The sequence below is a fragment of the Melozone crissalis genome, unplaced genomic scaffold (genome assembly GCF_028551555.1).
Source record: "Melozone crissalis strain CALT ecotype California unplaced genomic scaffold, PUWL_Pcris_2 ptg000019l_1, whole genome shotgun sequence".
NCBI classification, from domain to species: domain Eukaryota; kingdom Metazoa; phylum Chordata; class Aves; order Passeriformes; family Passerellidae; genus Melozone; species Melozone crissalis.
The window spans coordinates 29,786,835-29,807,769 of NW_026535797.1; the positions used below are offsets into that span (position 1 = coordinate 29,786,835).

Sequence of the window (20,935 nt, forward strand, 5' to 3'; positions counted from 1 at the left end):
GGTGCCTTCTATCCTTACATATTTAAGAGATTTCTTAAAAATATAGCTACAAAATTAAAGGGGGTTACCAAGAAAATGTGTTTTTTTCTTTCTGAGCACAGAACCATTTAAGTCTAGATTTAAAGCTAAATAAACTGCAGCTGCATTTTGGAAAATATTCTTCCCCCCCTCCCAATTTTTCCCATTTCTTGTTCAGAGTTGTACAGTCCACTTAGTTGACTGTCTGATTTACATAATCATGTAGTTTTTCTTCAGTTTTTCTGTTCCTATTTATAAGCCATTCACAAACCATCCACTTAAGTAACAGCATGATTTATTGTAAGAATGATTATGGTTGTTTCAGAGGGAAAATGGAACGTGATTAAATGAAGAATGAACAAGGACATTCTAGAACAAAGGGCTCTAATCCTGCAAAAGGATTTGTAAATGAAACCTCCCTCTCAACCCCATCCCTGAATGAACTACTGAGGGAATTCAGCAGATACCTTTACAACTGTGGAGCCAAGAGCTCAGCTGAAGACAAAAAATAAAAGAAAATAAAACAACCAACCAACCATGCCCACAGTATGTCATGGAGAAATGATAAAGCTCCCAGAGCCATCCACATTTTTGGAAAAAAAAAAAAAAAAAGAACTGTATGTGTACAGTCACTGATATGACCCTCTCAACACAGGTCTGAGCACCAAGTCTCCAGAGGGAGAACTGCAAGCAGACCTTTGCCCTTGGATAAGTTCCAGCATCTGAGACAAATGCATCAGCCAAGGAAATGGCTGGGTATTTAAGCTGTGGATCCCAGAGAACACAGCTCTTCCTTATGTAGTAGATGCTTTGTAGGTGCCACAGGAACCCTAACAACCCATACTTCTTATAGAAGTGAAACAGGAGTGAACAGTCTGATGAAAGAATCTCAGAGTTCAGTATCTTCACCTGAAGTGCTTATTCTGTGCTATTGCAGAAGGAACAAGTGGTGCAAAGCCCTGTTTGTTACCAGTATCACTGCCTGTTTACAAACCAGCGCCCCAGCAGGAACAGCTGAGAGGCTCCACAAAGGAGAGCTGTGGTACAGACCACGTTTATCAGGAAAAACAACCCTAAGATGAGCACATACCCAAGCAACTGCTTTTGAATGCTTGTCTTAGCCCAAAATAAACCAGCAGTGATGGATCATATCCTTGCTCAAAGACAGATAATTCTGGTCCATTCCAATTGCACATGAACCAGCAGGAACTTGGGAAATCCCACACTAAATTGAGGGAACTGCCTCAGAAATTTGTATGGAGTTACAGAGCCATTCAGAACAGCACAAAAGCTTTTCATACTCGATTACCATATAGGCAGTGTTTCCTAAACAGCAAGGGATTGAGAGGATGCAGCAAGCATGGAGCCCAAGAAAATCAGCTTTGCAAGATCTGTGCTGAATATGTGTGAATTCCCACTTGAGTAGTCTGAGGAGCTGTGGATGGGCTAAGCTGAGGGACTGGTAGGAGGCCCTGGGAACATCCCTGCTGTGGGGACAGCTGAGCTTACCCTGAACACTGTGGTTTTTTCAAGAGGAAAGTACTGAACTATTGTTTTCAGAAATAGCACCGTTACTTCAGACAGAGAAACACCCCCCCATTCTAGTGCAATTATTCAGATAGAGCACTAATGAATACAGCTGAGACTGCAGCTAGCAGTAATGCCCTGGCTCACAGGAAACACTTGAGCTAAATGCTAAAATCTACTTTTAATGAAGGATATTAGGAGAAGGCTGAGAAACTTTAAATTCCAAAGACTCCTCTAAGCTAAATATGATGCCTATGGATGCAGCCAGGACCTGGGGTCTAGTATTTCTGTGATGCCTTTATGTCTAGGGGTTGGGACTGGTTTGGTTTCAGACTTGGTCTTGCTCAGCAGAGAAACAGGATTCCCCAGGCCAGCTAAACCACTTTTCCCACAAAGGCCAATTTTGTGAGGGGGAGCAATGGGGGTTTGCAGCTGCTGCATCTTCGTAGCTAACACCAACTCAAAGGAGGAGCTACAGGCAGGTGTGTGGTCAGGCTTCCCCCAGTTTTCCTTGCCCAGCTGCTCTGTGTTCACCTGGGCTTCTGCACTGTAGGGTGACTTATCAGAGGGTGGAGGTGGAGCTCTTCTTTTCTTTCCTCTGCTGTCATTGGGGCTGGTAGCATTGGGGTCTGGATGCGTGTTTTTGTGAACAGTCATCTCATGAGATCCATCAAAGAGTGACGCCCACAGGGCAGATGCAGGCTCTTTCTGCTGGCCAAGAAGGAACTCACCATCGCTCTCTTCAATTTTCCTATGTATGATATCAGCTAAGCCCTCAGGTTTCACTGGAGAATCAATGCCTGTAATTTTAAGGGACAGCAATTAACCCAGATTAAAACACCACCAATGATTTTACTTCTATTTTCTTATTACTACTCAGAATACAAACCTGTATTAACTGTCTCACTAAGTCTGAACTAAGAGTATTAATGGATGAAATGGAAAACGTTACATATGCTATCCAAGAGAGAACTGAGGCGACAGGAAGGAATTATTTTTGTGACAGCTGGCATTGAGGCAGCAGGGTAGGCACTGATATTTCTTTCCAAGTAAAAGAAAAAATAAGGTACTACAGGGAAACCTGTATGTATTAGTTATTAAATGCATTTTGTTGTACAGTGCTTTGAAAATTTTGTTTCACAGGAGGCCCATGAAAGTCTGACTAAATAGTACTGTGCTGCCAGTCTGTAGAAAATGGGACATCTTTACATATATCATTTTTCTCTATGAGCCTCAGGACTGTCTTGCTCAATTTCTTATTCTTCTTACTGAGTTTTCCATGTACACTGCAGTAGAACCAGCCTCAAACAGCAGCAGTACCTGATTTTCAATAGAGTCACAGAACAGTGTGGGTTGGAAAAGGCCTGTAAAGGTCACCAAGTCCAGCTGTTAACCCTGCCAAGTCCACCACCAACCCATGTCCCTGAGCACCACATCTGCACATCTGTCTTTCAAATACCTCCAAAATGGTGTCCCCACCACTGCAGCCTGTGCCTCTGCTTGATAACCCTTTCTGGCTTCCTAATATCCAATCTAAACCTCCCCTGGGGCAACTGGAGGTTGTTTCCTCTTGTCCTATCACTCCTTACTTGAGAAAAGGGCCTGAATCTCTGGCTCCAATCTCCTTCCAGGTACTTGTAGAGAACCATAAGGTCCCCTTGAGCCTCCTTTTCTTCAGGCTGAACACCCCCAGCTCCCTCAGGCACTCCCCATCTCCTGTGTGCTCCAGACCCTTCCCCAGCTCCATTGCCCTTCTCTGGACACATTCTAGCCCCACAATGCCTTTCTTGTAGTGAGGGGCCCAGAGCTGAGCACAGGATTTGAAGTGACTCACCAGTGCTGGGTACAGGGTGCTACAAAAACTGTATATAATCCAGGAAAAAATGGTGTGTTAAGAGTGAAATGGAGTTTGTGTTCTGCTCCTCACTGAGGTACATGTGTATCCCTGGAATTATGCTACCACGTTACCTCTGTAAAGCTTCTGTGTGGTTCATTTACTGCATTTCTGCTCTGCATTCACAGCTTAGATAAAACCTGACTGTTCAGTGCTCTGATGCATGGTAACTCAGTGACCCACATGGCAATCTGAGCATCATCACAGCTCCATCCCAAGCAGCAAGCAGTCAGGCATTTAGAGTTGTACAGTGTTTCTCAGTCAATACTGCATGGGATCCAGTAAAACAAAGTGACCTACTTTTTCTAGTCTGTAAATATTATTTCTGTAACAAAACTATTAAAAAAATCCTGCTGCATACCATTTTTCTCTGCAAAAATACAGGTCCCAGATATGCTCTAGCTAGATTTTCCAAGCATATTTTTCAACATCATTGCCAAAGACCAAAAAATTAGGTAAGTTATGCTGGGTGAGCCTTCACATAGCTCTAAGAACAGCAGATTAATTTCATGCAATTGGTTTGCAAGCTGGACTATTTTACCTTTACATTTCCTGAGCTGTATACCACTCTAGCATGAGTGTTTATTTCTAGTGACAGCTGTTTTCAGTGTGTTCAGGGTAGACTGCAGATTTTTTAGCTCAAGGTATAAAAATGTATTCATTATTTGCACTATTACAAATTCAGATTTAATATCAACTCCTTGGTATGCAGTTATGTTGCTCTTTCATTGTCTGAATTGTCCTTGAAAAACTCAGTGTTTCACCACCACACCAGAAGCCATCTGAATTCAGACAATGTTGTTTCTGTTACTCTGCAACTTGAAAAGGCAAATCCCACTTACTCATATCATGGTAGACGGAGGTCGCTTCCTTTGTCAAGAACAAAGGTGGTTTCCGTGGTGACATAATCTCAATTTTCATAAGTTCCTCACAACAATGCTTCCACTGGCCTGAGAGAGAAAAGAGAACAATGACTGGAACTTAAACACATCAGCCTGGAAAAAAAATGGAAGTTATTAGGTTGTGTCAGGAAACTATCTCCAAAGTAATACTAAACAGTGAGAATTTACTTTTGTTTAGCAGGAATGCTCAGGATGCATTTGTATTTTCATCCCTGTATTCATTCTCTTAGCACAAAGGTCATAAGATCCTAGATGGAATTTAAGCATCCCAGCATTACTGTCAGACTATGCTGGTTAAAGATCATAATTTGCCTTCAAATCCCCAAACAGTATAAATCCAAGGGGAAAAAAAAGAAAAAAATTAAGGTTTGGGAAGGTTCATCAAGTTATCAGGAACAACCTCCAATATCCTGCAAGCTGGATGTTATACAGCAATGTTACAATGTCATGGCAAAGGAATATTCTGTTTTTAATAGAGGATAACTTGCCTTTTATCCCTTAGCAGACAAGGAAATCTCTTTTTCTATAAATAGATTTTGACCTTAAGGAAAACAAGACACAGTAAAATTACTTTGTTCATACCAATCATTCCAAGTTTTCTGAGCACATTAATTTTAAGAGAATTTTAGAACCAGGGAAGAAAAAAGGCATTTAAATGCCAAGTGACCCATTTTTTTCTGAATCTAAAGAAAATGTCTCAAAAAATCTGTGGGTAGTATTCTATCTATAATGAATAAGAAGTAGATCTTTTACCCTACTCTACAGATAATTTAAAGAGGATGCCCTAGTTTTTGCTTGGTGTGTTTCGTTAATTGATAGTGCTTTTTCTCATTGTAAATCAAACTTAGAAATGACTGGAAATACAACTATGACTCTGAGTTTCTATAGTCTCAGTTCAATTATTCGATTGGTGTTGTCTCTGACTAAAGACTGATATTTCATTAATTGACCTGGTTTTGTTTTCTGACCTGATAAAAATGCCTGTCAGGAAGCAACTCTACTTTGTCAATGGCAGCACAAAAGCTGACAGTCTCTACTCTCAGTAAATCTGTGAGTCAAGCAGAAAGCAGAGAAAAAAGACACAGGCAAATTAATCTATGTAGTTTTTATAATAAAGATTTGGTGATAAACAAGGAGCACAATATACAATTTCAACAATATTTCACACAATAAATGAGTTCCCTCTGCCATGTAAGATCAGGGCTATTCCAGAGGTTTGCCTTTAACATCTGTTACAAAGGCTGAGGTGCAGCTTTTACCAGACCCAGGTAAGCAGTGGGTATTTGCCCAGCTGGATGGAGTGTGGCTGCGTGAGCATATTCCCATGTGATGAGAGCTGCCAAAACCTTTGAACTACAACAGAATTAAGCAATCCCTAGTATAACAAATTGTAATTTAATTCATCCATAACATTGCTATGCAAGGAAACCCCAAGTTTACTTGTGACTGCTCCCAAGAGCTGGCTGAATCCACATCCCAGCCAAGGCCCCACACGATTCCAGCATCCTCACCACCTGTCACTAAGGCTTCCACACCAAGGTTTGATACTGCAGGATCTCACCAAAGCAGCACAGCACTGGTTGGGTGCCCAGGCAGAGGTGGACTCCTCCCACTACAGTGGGAAGGAGGAAGAAATGGTGAGAATTTATCAGTCTTTAAGAACATTATCAAGAACACGGCTGAGAGAAGAAGTTTTTGAGATTGATGGACATACTCTGCCTCTCATTTCCTGCAAGAACACATGGACTTTGGTTTAGTCAAATATTTGCCTTCCAACGACTTCGACCACCACCCAGCATTATCCCAGAGAACAGCTTTCTTCTTGTTGCTGCAAACAAAGGCTTATGAGGCAATTGCAATTCAAATTGCTCAAAGATCCCTTTGATGTTACATAATGCCCCATTTGGAGGGCACGCTGCCAGCACTGCTTACTTACTCAGATCATAAAAGTGCTGCCAGAAAGCCTCCATCCACTGATGAAGTTCATCCCTACTGTCAGCAGCAAAACGTTGCGTCACACCCTCTCCAGACACGGGGTTGATAACAGAGAAGTTATTGGCTCTTCTGCTGGAGTCCTTATCCACAGCTCGAATCCTGGTTTCCTAGGAACAACAAACTGTGCTGATGGCTTCCTGCTTCACACTGCCATCAGCTTAGGGCCAGTGACAGTGTAAGGAAGGTAGAATTTGCTTTTTTGTCTACTTCAGATTAATACCCAATTGAAAAAAAAGAACCAATGTCAGGAACTGATTATAAAATTGCTTTATCATAAAACATGAAAAATAAGGGAATAAAGCACAATTACCACAGTTCAGTGTGAATTACAGAATGTACTGTAATTCTGTGTTCCCCTTCTCTCTACCTTCACCAGCTCACCTCACAGTGCTCACTCTTCTCCACAGCAGTTTAGTGAATAATCTACAATAACAGCAAGCAGCTCCTTTTCTCCACACGATTCAGATGGACAAGCACATTATTACAGCCACCATTTACACCTGCTACTGCACTTCTGTGGGCCATTGTTTACCCAGTGCATTGGAAACTTGTATCCTTTTAATGTTCATCTTAGTGCAGCAGGACATTCAGGGTCATACAATAGTGACAGGAAAATTAAAAAGAAACTTACCTAGACCATCTTTAAAGGGGCATTTGTAGCAGTAACCCATACAGTTTTACTAGAATAAGATTTTGCTCTAATAGAAAAAAAAATATTTCCCATTTTAAAATAGACATTTTAGTTTTAACTTAATTAGGAAAAACTACATAGAAATAATTAAATGTGTGTGTATATATATCCAAGAAGTATAACACAAGTCTAAAAAATCTCTTCAGCTAGAGTTAGAAAAGCTCTCATATTACACAGCAGCACTGTTAAGATTTTTCCTTCTGTTCAGGGACATAGTTCAATTGCTCTAGACTAGATCCAGTGGTATTTTCAGAGTATTTACTTTCTTTGTTATGGCATTACTACAATTTAAAAAAAAAACAAACAAACCACTTATCCCTAACTCAGTGATTTTTGTGCGTGTGAAAAATGCTAAAAGCTTCAAGTTTAGCTAAAACACAACTAAAAGAATTCCAGAAGGCAACTGGTCAACATTGCTGCTCCTCACAACATGGTGAGCAAATTAAAACAACTAACATCACTTTATTTGTACAAGCAAAGGAGAAGCCCTGGGAATATCTTTGCATGTGCAACTTGAGCTGACTGGAGAAGCAGCAGCCCATTACAGCACTGCTCCTCAGAGGATTTGTGGCACACCCAGGAGAGCAGAGTGGTGAGCTCCGGGGCCAGGGCAGCAGGCAGCCCCCTGCAGACAGCAGGACGTGAGGACACCCAACACACAGCAGGAGCCTGCACTGCCCCCCTGCCCCCCCGGGGCACTCCTGGCATGGGCAGTGCCCAGGATTTGAAGGATGCCAACAGTCACAGCCAGGGCTGTGTTCAAACATCTCCTGTCTGGATGGACAGGGAACCTGACCACAAAGGTGGCTCCTCAAAATCAGGGAGGACGGAACAACCAGTTCCCTTCTACACAACTCAAGCAAATGTCAAACATCTGCTAAAGACATTAAACATACACCTACAGAAATTAGGTTTACGCACGGGTCCCATGGGGATAAGCCTAGTTCCGATACTCAGAAAAACAAAAGTTACTCTACAGACCATTCCCCAGATTTTAAATGCATTACTGAAGTAACCATTTGAAATACCAACAACTGCTTGTAGCATATCTGATGGATATGTTCATTTAAATTCTTCTGTCTAAAAATAGGAGATGAAGTAATTCATCCATCAGTGCTCTATATCCCATTAACTCAGGTAACCATAGATACCAGCAAAAAATGAAATCAAATAGATTAACATTTGACAGGTAAGAACTTCAAGCATACCATACACACAAGTTTATTTAATGATGTTTGCTGCAGGTTTTATCCCACAACTGTGGTATTATTCAAAGGAGATGAGTCCTCAAGCAGCAATCTCTTGTCTGATGCTTGAATATTTCAGCAGTGGTACGAGACGCCATTGCAGCAATGGGCTGATGAATTTGTCAGCCTTGGGTGAATTACACGACATGCCCAGTTCCACTTCATAAAAGCAAAACCCAAACCAACAAAAAGCTATTCAAAACAAAACAAAACAAGCAGAAAAACCACCCCAAAAAAACACAACAAAAAGTGTTTTAATTTACCATGTTGTAATAATATCTTTCCCAGTCTTATAAAAAAACTGAACCAACTCTGCTGTAGCAATTGTAAAGAGCAGAACAATCAGTGGATGGCAACAGGAAAACAATTGAATCTTGAACTCAAGTGACTCTTCTGGGGAGGCTGAAGCCAGTTTTATATTCTTTATGCAAAAGATTGTTTCTTTGAAGATAGGGAAAGACTAAAAGGGAAAAATATACGGTATTTGTAAATACCAGCCTTACTCTGTATTTCTCCCCACAAATAAAATCTCTTTGCCTGATAATACCTCCCTGGAAAGCTTGTATTTTAAGCCAACAAGAAGACACAGAGAGAATTTTTTACTGCTGAAGTACAAGATTTCCCTGATAAGCCATTCCTGACACACTAAAAAGCACTGGTTATAAAGATCATTTTAAGACATCAGAACAAATTACAGTTCTTAAAAACACTGAATAACCTAGAGACCAAGGTCTGTGTATCTATTTTAAGGTTAAACAAATCAAATCACATATAACAACTCTCTTCATGTTTTTAGTACAAAAAAAATAAACTGAAATTCAGTACAACACTGGAAGCAAGTATAACCTGTACATGCATTGGTTTCTGTTGTAATATTAATAATTTCCATGAATTTTTTTAATCAAGTAGGGAATAATGGTTACATTTCAAATTATGGCTTTCAACCGCATTTATGCAGAAGACCAAATTCAGTCTATCAGTTAATATTTTGTCCCTTCCTTGTTTTGTGAGCTTGTACTAATGTGACATCCTCCTGGCCACTGGCTGGTCAGTATGACATGGATAAGCAATATCAGGATGTCTGTGCCATTGTTCTAGGAGCAATGCAGCCGCTGAAAGCATGGAAAAGGAGATAGCAATACATGACCAGCCAGCATTTTGTGAAGCAGCAGTGAGCCAACGAAGCAGCTTTCAAACTGCTCAGTTTGAGCACGTGTGGTACAAGGATCTGGGTGTTCCACCTGCTTCCCCTGCCTGCATCCACAACCTCTTTCAAGCAACTGCAAGACTAAACTGAGCACTGGGATATGAGACACCAGACATTGGGAGGTACTTAATTAGTCTGTGCTTTTCCAGTGTATTTTCACAGCTATGAAGGCTTTTCCTAAGCCAAGCAGTGGGACAAAGTCCTTACCACAGAGAATACAGATATTTTCAGGGCTTATCTCATTTCCCTGTGCTGGAGTTCCCCAACACACAGAGTGAATATTGCTCATGCTGCTGGCTCCCTAAAAGTTCACATGGTCCAGAACTGACATCCATATTCCTCTGCTCCAGCCCAAGGGTGAACTCCCTGCTTCCCTAGAAATATGGATGGTTCCCTTGAAGTTACACTGCTGCAACCATTACCACATTTCCCAACAAAGTCCTGTACCTGACCTGGCCAGAACAGCTGTACCACCAAGGACTGTCATTCAAAGTAATTGATTTAGTGCCTCTGCTCCTGCTGCACTGGTCAGCAGTGTTCCCATGAGCCTGAGCCTGCAAACCCTCACTCCTCACCCTGCTCCCCTCAGCCATCAGCAGGGGCACGGAGAGAGCCCCAGGACTGCATGGGCAAAACATGCCAGGAAGGAAGTCGTGGGACTGCAGCAATTTGAAGCAAGATCCCAGAACCCCTCAAGCTTCAGGCACCCATGGCACAAAAAAAGTTGTATAATCTATGAACCAAACACAGTAGATTATATATTCCAAACACTGAGCAAGTAACATGAACTGCTGGAATGTGCACCAATTTAATAAGCTATCACGTGTAGGCAAGGCCTTTATTTTTCATTTCAAATTAAAGAAAACTTGAACAAAAATCAGGAACTGGCCTATAAAGGATATTTCTTCAAATTGGATTCCAGTAAATTTTCTTTGCTACAGAAAATATCATTTCTCTTTTCCTACTTAGTTGTGCAATATAATATGTTATAATCACATTTAGCTGGAACAATAACAGTAGCACTTGCATAATAGGAACTGCAGAACCATTCTTGCTCAACAGCAGTAGCAGTGAAGTCATCTAAAGCTGAAGTAATGACTTTGCTGGTCTTAATGGCTTCTTCAAGTCTCAATTCAAAGGGAATTGCAAATACAGCTATTGGTGTGAACATTTTCCAGAGAATTTCTCATAAATCCAGATGATTTCATTACTTCTCAGAAAGTATCTTTAAATTACATGTAAAGGATCAACTTCACATTACAAATGAAAATGCCACATATGCAACCCAAAGAGATTTTAGTTAGAATGTCTAGAGTTGATGCTCAGTCTCAACTTTCACTTTGAAATTGCTGGGTGAAATTTCTTTAACAACATGTAGCAGATAAGCCCATACGATTAGTCTGCTTCCATTTAATCCCTAAGAGAAATTTCATAACAAAGGAATCAGAAAACATCTGCAGGCATTAAGTTATTTTCAACAGAAACTGTTTAAGTAGTAAAGGATCCAAATATGTTTTCAATAGCATTTTCTTTTTTTTTTTTTGTTTTTATTTCCATTGAAGAAGGATTCACAGTCATTTTCCAGCAGCCTGATATTTTTGTAAAATGGTGTAAGACACATAAATCATGTACCTTTTACAAGTTAGCTCTAAGGATACCCTGCAAACATAAGGATAATCAGCAAAGGCTTATCAAGCTGGATTTTAGGTTCTAGGTGCATAGGTTACTCGAAGGAGCAAAATGTCTTAGTACAATATGGTTACTTTAAAAGAAAAGCAAAATCAGGATTTAGACTAAAACAGAGAACCCCAAGGAAAGACATGAGGCAGCGTGATAGATAATTTTAAAAAATATTCCTGTCATGTTTTAGAATTATTTAGTCATTCTATAATTTATTAAAGTTTACCATTTCTTAACTGATACTGTGAACAGCTGGAAAACAGATTTGTGGCAGAGGCTGACTTAGTGAAATTGAAAGTGACTGAAGAAGTAAACCTACTTAAATATATATCACTGTATAAATATTTATTTAATGTAAATGTATGAACAGTTGGAAGAAAAAATAACACTAGAAGAACAGGTAATTTTATTTAAGGAATCAATTTAAATCTTAGCAATTAAAAAAACCATCCTAACACAAACAGGTCACATTGTTCCAACCCATTTAAATGTTTGGGTTCCATAGCAGTCTCACTCTGAACAAGAATGCAGTCACCTCTGCAGGAACCCTCAAGGCACCCAGAGCTGATTCTGCTGCTGTAAGAATCATTCTTTGTCACCCTGTGCCCCCACGTGTCCCCAGCCAGGGCTGAGCCCATGCTTGCACCACCCAGGCGTTTGTGCAGCCATGAAATGAGCGGGGTGAGAGAACTGGTGAGAGGCAAACAGGGTGGGACCAAGGCTCCTGCTGCCCCAGCTGCCCTGCCTGGGCCTGCCTGGCATTGCAGGGCAGCAGCAGAACCCAGAGCAGCCTGTGCTCAACACAGCTCCCAGATGGGTCTGTTCCCTCTGTGAGATGAACCCAGCCATGGCACTGCAGACATTGAACTCCCCTGCCCATCCTTATGGGACAGTAACCCTTGGTGCCATTTGTTGAAAGCATCTGTTCCCTCTAATGTGTGCCATTCTGCAAGGTCCTTCCCATAACATTACCAATTTAAATATTACTGCAGGTCAATTACTGCTTCTTTGGCCAAATAGTAAGCAACGTTTTAAAATTACATTTTAAACTCGGGTTTTTCAATCAGGGCATGAACAACAGCAGTAATATCATCCTAGAGAACAGCATTTCCAAAGTTATTATGCTCTGGACAAAACCAGCATTAAGAAAAGCAGCTTATTTTAAGGCACTAAAATATTTTGAAAAATTTTCCATTTCTCCTTCTAATTAAGACTGTGGCCAAATAACACGTAACAACAAAAAAGCTTTTGTTGGAATTCCACCTTGCTGAGGACAAAATTTAACCAAAGCATTGCTTGGGGATTGTAAGCAATACATTTCCAAGGGCTGTCTTATAGAGCTGTGATATAAAAGGTTATTACTTTTCCTACAGAAAAACACCCTCCTTTTTGCCTCTGTGCTAACCAGTCTAATGCACTAGAAGGAATTTACATCCACAGCTAAGGAATGTTATGTTCCTGCTGGGGGACTGCAAATTTCACTGAAGTACATCCCACCCTCATTCTACCTATAAAGCACTCTGCATACCAGCAGCTTAGAGCCCAAATTACTGCACATGTTTCTTAAACTAAAAAGAACATCCCCCAAAATAAGAAAATTAATTTTAACCACACCCCCCATTTGATTTTGTTTAATCAACAAAACAAACAAAAAATCCCCATACAATCAATGTTACCTTGTTGATGGAAACTGTCAATGCTGGCTCCACTTTGGCCTCAATTTCTTCTGGTGAGTAATAACAAAGGAGTTTGCCACCTCTCAGTACACAGTACAGCCTCCTCCAGCTTGTCAGGCCTCCTACCATTTGCTAAGGGGAAGAAGTAGTGAGAAATTGCCAAACATAAACCTAAAACACAACCAATATTGCAAGGTGCACACATACCAGCCCTGAGTGATCAAACCTTAGCCACACCAAATTCATTCCTACAACAAAGACTTTCTGTTACAGAACATTCCAATCACTGATATCTGAAATGTTAGCAGTACTTTAAATGTCTTCTGCTGTTTTACAGTTTTCACAGACTTGCCATGTGACACTAATAATACAGAATCTGCTGGTTAGCACAGAATGAAATCTAGATCTGGTGTCTAGTGTAAAAAAAGAAAGCACCTTTATTAGCTACAGCAATTGCACAATAATAGAAATAAAAAGAGTATTTCACTTTGGAAATACACAGTACATTCAACAAATGTCAAGCAAAGACATTTGTCTAGAATTTCCACTTCCTCAAATGAATTTTCTCAACAGCTTTCATAAAACCATAACAGTTTCACAATCAGTTTAAAGCCTGTAATTCAGCACTCCTGACAAATGACCCAGACCCTCTGGCCCTCCACTATCACCTTCTCATTTGCCTAGTTGTGCAACAAACCAAAATAGAGAAGTGAAGTGAGTTCACATGAATCATTTCTGAAGGGATGAGTTTGAATCTGGCTCTGTTCAGCAGCCTGATTCACCATGCCAGGACAGAACTCTTGTGGCAGCACAACAAGGGCTATGTACAAGGATGAGAGCCATGGGATCACTAGGACTGATGCCATCAAGTACCACTGCACACCAACTCTGAAACAAGAGTTCTACTTGATCTTTACTAACAGCCTACGTCACTCATGCCAAGGAAACATTGATTTCTCCATGCTCAGCCACTGAAGGCACCTTTGTAAATGTAGCTGTGAGAGAGTTTCCCCCTTGCTCTAGGCAGAACAGGTAAAGAACAACAGTTCTCCACACACCACTTCAGGTGACAGCACATGTTCTAACAAGTGACTCTTAGTGACAGCCCAGGATGCAAACAAGCAAGGGCTCCTTACCTGCTGATTTAGAAATCCTGCCATCATATCCCTGGCCATGCAGGAGGGCTGCACAACTAAACGGCAGCAAATGTTCCCATACAGGGGCAGCCAAAAAGAGGATTCCTCTGGGGGAAAGAAAAAGGCAAAAGAGACAAAGACCCAGGTCTGAAAAACTGCCCTGAACATGTAGTTGAGCTTTCTACATCTGTTTTTACATTAAGATCCTGAGTCTAAATAAGCATATTTTCATATTTTAAGGAACGAGATTTAATCCTGTGGGATTAGATTAAAACTGATTGTTAGTCTTCGGGAAATGTTTTTTAATTGAAAAAATTAGTAAATTCCAAAATAATTTCAAGTAAAAATGGCAATATTGCTCTGAAAAACAGAGTTGTTCTTACATAAAATGTGGCTCATTTCAGAGCTAGAAACTCTTTGAAAGGTAAGTCCCTGAGCCCATCCCATTGTGGCACACAGCTACATTCATACACGAGCACTTTGCTTCAGGTTGCTTCAATAAGGAATTTGTATCTACTGTTGCCTTCAGCACTAGAGGAGCATTTAGGGTTCCAAGGAGTTCCTAATGAATTGGAATCACTCAGCTCCACTGTGCAATAGCCCTTCTCTTCTGTAATTAGAAATAGGTAATGCAATGTTCCACTAATGTGACTGTCTTTGGTCAAGGTTTGGAAATGCTTGTAATGAACCAAAATATGTCCTTCCTCACCAGACTAAATTATGTAAATTAATGTCAGAAAAAGGAACTTCAAGAAGATATAAAGTACTAATAAAGAAAGGCTTACAAATATGAAAGGTACTTAGAATTATTCATCCAACACTTCAAGAAAAAAATGCCCCATAAATCTTCAAATCTGTACTTATTCAGAATTACTGAAATGTAAAGAAGGAAATTCCCTCTGAGGTCAAGTTTACCCCAGTAAATGATTTAAATTCCCAGAAGCAACAGTGAGAGTCCCATGCTCCAAGTTAACAATTGGAGGATGGCTTATGGGAGGGGCTATCCTTGCAGAAAATAATGGACAAAGTACCAAAAAGTGAGAACACCACCATTAGCTGCAGCATAACCAGTCCCACAGTGCCAGCATCCAGGCTGGCTGCTCCCAACTCGTGCTGCCCCCAAGCTGAAGGACAGCAGCCAGCACAGACTGCAAGCACACACACTCCTACATCCTGTGTTAAATCTGGGCTTCAAACAATCTCACCAAACTGAAGCAATTTTTCTTCTTTCCTTCTGACTACAGAGAAACAAGCTGTTCTTCATTCTGATACCCTTCCTTGGTTGTGAGGAAGGGGAAATAATTTGTATACAACTCCAACTCACATAAGATGGAGATGCAAATGACAGAAGAAACTCCCAAAGGAATTAAATTTTCATCTGGACTTGAAATTTTACTCAACTTATAGTTTATTCAGCTGTGTACAGATGCCTGGTTTAGAGCCGTTAAATATTTTATTAAAGTTGTTCTATATTGAGTATCAAGAAAAATAATCTCTTTAAGCTCTTTAGTTTACAAGACTTTAATGCAAAATGTTACTGGTTTTTTATTTCCTTAAATTGATACCATATGTACTTACCATTTCCTGTAATGGTAAGGTTATGGGTCCTGAAATTGTCCTCAGCGCTTTCCAGCCCCAGAGTGGTGTATGCCAGCAAACTGAACTTTGCTCCACTAGATGTGAAAGAAAAGGCATGTGTAGGACATTCCTGCTTTGTGCTGCTCAGGCAGTCATTAAAGGGAGTCTAGACACACCTGAGAGACCACATTTGGGTACAAGGACACAGCAAGGTGCGGGGCAGGACTTGGCAGTGACCACAGATGGACACCTCCAACCTCTTCCCACACAACTCCTGTGTGTCTGGCTCTCCTTGTAAACACTGTTCCACATTCTGTTGCTGTCCTTCCCAGATCCTCATCTCCTGCCCCCCGTGTGCACCTCCAGTTCCAGGCCAATGCCATCACTCCTTACAACTCCTTCTGCTGCCTCTCTCTGGGACCTGCAGGCCAGGACACCTCTCATGTGGTCCCTGCCTCCAGCTGGGCTTGTGCTTCCTGAAGAGGCAGCAGCAGCCAAACACAGGCCCACAGGCTGTGCTGTCCAAACCCCTGCACCCTCTGCATGCTCTGAGCACCTCTCTCCTCTAGGCAGACACCAAGTAACTTTTAATAAGAGTTTGCAGCTCTTACTCCTAGGCCTAAAGCAATTAGATTTGGTAATAGGTTCAAAAATTCCTAAAGTTAATAGAACAACTGATGACAAACTTTATCTGAAAATACAGGTTAAAAATTAAAAGGCATTATAATGCTTCTCCATGTTGCTCTGCTCTTTGCTTTGCCTGTGCAGACTACACTTTACAAAGCAGTTGTTTATATCTGTATTTTTTATATAATCCAACAGATTGATTATTCACAGGCAGAAATCTGTACAGAAATCCTATGGTCAGTTTTGTAGCAGAAAGGATTTCTTTTCACTTATTGGACTTAGAGGTTTCAGAATCTTTTATCTTAGTTTTGCATTTTGCCTAGGGGAAAAAAGTATCACTCTCACAATTCAGCACAGTGCAATTGTGGAATGCAGTTCTTGGAATAAACTGGTATAAATTTAGTACTTTTAACCTTTTCTCTAAAATACTCATTGGACCAAGTAACAGATTTATAGTCCAGCAGTGCAGTAGGAATTCCACCTGGCTAATGGCAGTTAGAACAAAGTTCACAAGAAAACAAACCCCTCCAAATCACTAACTACTCTCCCCAACAGGATCTAGCACAAGATCCTTAAAATATCTTCAGTAGAACACAAGAAAGCTTAGTGGTGTAAAAGCTGAGAAGACACCATTGAACTAAGATCATCAAGAATAGTTTTCCATCTTAGTACTGCTCTAATTTTATTTTTCTGACTGGCACAGTGGGAACACAGGGTTTTCAGACCTTTAGCTGTGCAGATAAGTAAGGAGAGTGTCTACCTCCCCCTAACCCTAAGAACAGAGGAGGAGGAAAAGTAGGAAGTTTGTTGGAGGGGAGGTGTGTCACATATCTGTCTCCAGGGAACAAAGAGAAAATTAAATACAATAAAACATGCTGGGTGAAAAACCACTGCTATGGAGCATTTCAAGAGGGAAATCTGAACAAAAACCATCAGCATTTGTATATGTTCCCTGCTAAACTGTTCCTTAACAAAAGATTCTCCACTGATTATGTTTGACCAAGCAGTTGAGCAATGCATTACCATTCTATTTAAAGTGTACCAAAAAGTTCAGTTTCTTCTCACAGATAAAACTGCTGTGCTGATTCTAAAGTTACTTTTTTTTTTCTAAAGCATGACTAATTACCACAACAACGTTGCCAAAAAAAATAGCTACTTCACTTTTAAAATATGCTCCACAGTAACATTTTCATTCTAAAATACAAGTCATTCCTTTCAGGCAGCTGCAATATAATTTAGGAAAGTTTTATCTACAGATATTTTTCAGATTTAACTGGCTAATCAGGATTGTTGACTGTGTTTTTCCTTTGCATTTCAGAGAATTTGCTAACTGCCTTAAATGGCAGTTTCTTTGTATAACAAAGAATAATCTGCCTGCTGCATTTCATTCAGTACTTTGCATATCTGTAGTATTTTTCCATGTAACAACTTCATTAAAAAAACCCAAGCAGCTCATCCCCACAACATGCCTGTGGCAAAGGCTCATTGTTAAATCTGTTTACTGATCAAGAGACAGAGGCACCCAAGTTTCCACACAGACCTGGGTGTGGGAAGGTGTAACTGTAACACTCCATCCATGTATGTTAATTAAGACATCTTCAATTGCAGAATCTATTCCTGAATATTAAACCCAGTGTTAGAAATCCCAATCTCAGTTCATTCATTCAGTGTGAGTGAAGGAGTGAGTGGAAGACTTGTGAGGCAAAAAAAAATAAAATTCAATATGCTTAATATTCAATCAGATCTTAAATAATAGAGGGTAAAATCAAATATAACCTTCAGGTGCTAACAAGAACCCAACCATAAAAGTGAGGCCACTAGATTAGACTGTGTACTTCAGCTAAATATCACTGGGGATGTGCCAAATCAAACACAGGACAGGGAAGCTGCTGCACCTTCAGCCCAGTGGGGGACAAAACATCAAACAACAAGCAGACCTGCACAGCCAGGTCTGCAAACCAGTAAACAGCACTTGAGGGACACTCTCCAGTGATTTATCCAAAGAGCAACCTGGTTACACTGCAATTTGATAGCAAAACTGCACTAAACATTTTTTCTTCTATGAAAAATGTAAAAAGAAAAAAAATACATTATAATTGAAAACCTAAGCAGGCAAAAATTGTATAGAAACTAAATGAGGGACAATTAAGAGAGAATATCAGTATATTCCAAATTAACTAACTTAAGCAACCAATCAAGCCCTTTGTCAGAAAGCTTTTTCAAGAAGTTCCAAGTCTGAGAGTTTCCTCAATAACCAGAGAGATTTCTAAGCCAAGGAGTTTGAAACAGAGGGATCACAGAGTTTTTGGGAAATGGAGAATTTCACTCATGTGTGCATTGGAAAGAAAAAGGCTTGTACAAATGAAATCTACAGAGAAAAGGTGTTCACATAATAGAGAAAGTTCACTTTTTTGTTGCAGTTTAATTTCCCCTGCTGGACTGGTAAAACTCTCTGGGAATACTTGAAAGATCTCTTGTAATCTTGCAGTCTCTTCCCTTTTATAAGGGCTACATACCAAGGTCTAACTAATATAAATCCTTGGGGGAACCTATAAAAAAATTGACAACTTATTTTCTGCCTATAAGAACCCATTTCTTTCCAAACAACTATTTTAATCACCCAGCAAGGCCATTATTTAACACTTCATTGTTCATTTAATTGTGTTAAGAAAGTAATAGCCACTGTGAGATGATTATCTAGAGTAGAAACAACAAACTTCCAAGATGGAGGGAAGGAAAATTCAATTGAGAAACCAAAAGCAAAACCCAGGGGAGGAGGCAGCTGTTTAAATTGCCTACTGGTGCTTTTCCTGAAAAGACAGGCAATCCATACTGGAGCAGAGAAGGCAGTGGTTATATCTGATCCAAACTGTGTCTAATGACAGTGCCTCATGGCTCAGCTGAAGCACAGCCACCTGACATGATGCACATTGAAAAATGCATTGTCATTAGGTGGAACCCACTGGAAAGGCAGTGATAAAATTTGTTTTGCTCTGTGGATAAGATGTCTTGGATGTCTGTTTTTGAGTCAAACAGAAAAATCAGTTTACAGTTACATCAGTTCAACAAAGACAGAATATGCTTGAATGTTTCCTTTTAAAATCCCAGCAAATAAATATATGAAACTAGACTAAGACTAAACACCTAGCAAGAATTAAGCATTGATTCTTTACTGTCAGCTGCCAAAAAAAGGAATTCCTTGAAAAAAATTTATTTCTAAAAAAATATAAATCAATTAAATAAACCAATGCTATTAATATTTGCAAATTCAGTATTTGGCCTGCTTAAATCCCAATGAAATTGAAGTAGCTGGAAAATATTAGTAGGCAGTTAATTTTTAAAAGGAAACAGGTAAATTATTGGGAAAAGCACTTATGCCTATGAACACTGAAAACCAGTAAGTCATTTTAAAATGTCCTGTGCTAAAGTGAATTCAGAAATCTCCTGCTAAGTAACCATAAAGTGCCTTTGGCAGTGCAGAGTTTCACTGAAAAGCTGGCAAGTGGAATTAGGGAAGAGGGTACAGGAGTGGGTTCTCCTGCCTACACACACAAACTTTTGCTATTTCACACATCTTGGAACTTGTACACATCTACCTATCAGGTATGAGCAACACTGGCTGGGTGCAGAAATAGTAGGGGGAGGAAATAAACAGGGAAGGGGGAAGGAGAAGAGGTGGATGGACAGAGAGTCACACACAGACTACAAGCTCAACTTCCCCTAGAGATCAAACTAAGAATATTATGGAGTTTGCAAAGAACAGTGGATTTACCAGCTGGCTGGCTGTGGAGCACACAGATAAAGGCTGCTTGTGTGTTTCAAGATCAGAACCAGGCCCCAAGGCTCAGCGACATGGTTGGAATTCACACCTACTTTCTCATTTCCTATTTAAAATGTAAATTTTTTTTCACTTGGGCAAGTAGAGAAAAAACCAGTTTCTTGGCAGTTTGCCAAAAATTTACAATTATATTTGGCCTATTTCTATTTTAAAAGCTACAAAACCAGAACATCAATATATGTGGCTTACTGGATGACTGGGTCAGCAGGCAAAAGGGGTTCAGTGCTGTCTTCTTCCAGTGCAGCTTTGAGTTTCTTCCCTGTAGCTTTGCTGAGGGATGTTTTAAGTTTCTTTGCCAGTTTCTTAGGAGTGTTTGTTATACATAAAGACTCTTCTGTACAGCAGCTATAGACTTCAACCTTCACCTGGAAATTTGGGCTTGCTTCATCACTGAAGTGGGAGAGGAGAAAATTTCAGAGCATTTGTTAACAAACTGTGTGTGGAGCCAAGGAATGCTGCTGCTACTTTATAAATTAAATAAGCTATTTCTAATCAAGGGAAGCAATGCCAGACCATTCAGGCACAGATATACATTAATATGGAATTAAGGACTAGAGTACACAGTAGTAACTTGGTATTGGGGTCATGAGATGGATAATTGCAGCATAAACAATTACAAACAGGAAATTCAACATTTAGGTTAAAAATGGAAAAAACACCCACGTTATGGAAATACACAGGCAAGACATTCACACACACTTAAATCTGCCCTCTACTGTTACACAAAAATCACATGATTGGAAACCTATCCCTGCCTATGGTCCTAAGTCAGACTGAACTGTTTAAAAGATATCCTAGCTGCACCTCATCGCCTTCAAATTACTGAAAAAAATGCTATCTAGTAAAATCTGTCCTTTACAACTTAACTACCTACTGCTGCATCCTCTGGCCCACAACCTTTCTCCATTTTCAGTTTTAC

General features: G+C 40.1%; 1 protein-coding gene across 1 annotated transcript in view; it reads right to left on the reverse strand.

The window, feature by feature from the left end:
- Positions 1–591: 591 nt before the first annotated feature.
- The window catches only part of RTKN2 (rhotekin 2), a 47,789-nt gene continuing 27,445 nt past the window's right edge, over positions 592–20,935 (reverse strand). The window contains exons 6-12 of the mRNA XM_054276535.1: positions 20,206–20,406; positions 15,552–15,646; positions 13,974–14,080; positions 12,838–12,969; positions 6,278–6,443; positions 4,282–4,389; positions 592–2,345 (exon numbers count right to left, since the gene is read on the reverse strand). Of these exons, the coding sequence (XP_054132510.1) occupies positions 1,798–2,345; positions 4,282–4,389; positions 6,278–6,443; positions 12,838–12,969; positions 13,974–14,080; positions 15,552–15,646; positions 20,206–20,406 (1,357 nt within the window). The 3' untranslated portion in view covers positions 592–1,797. The remainder of the gene's footprint in view (positions 2,346–4,281; positions 4,390–6,277; positions 6,444–12,837; positions 12,970–13,973; positions 14,081–15,551; positions 15,647–20,205; positions 20,407–20,935) is intronic.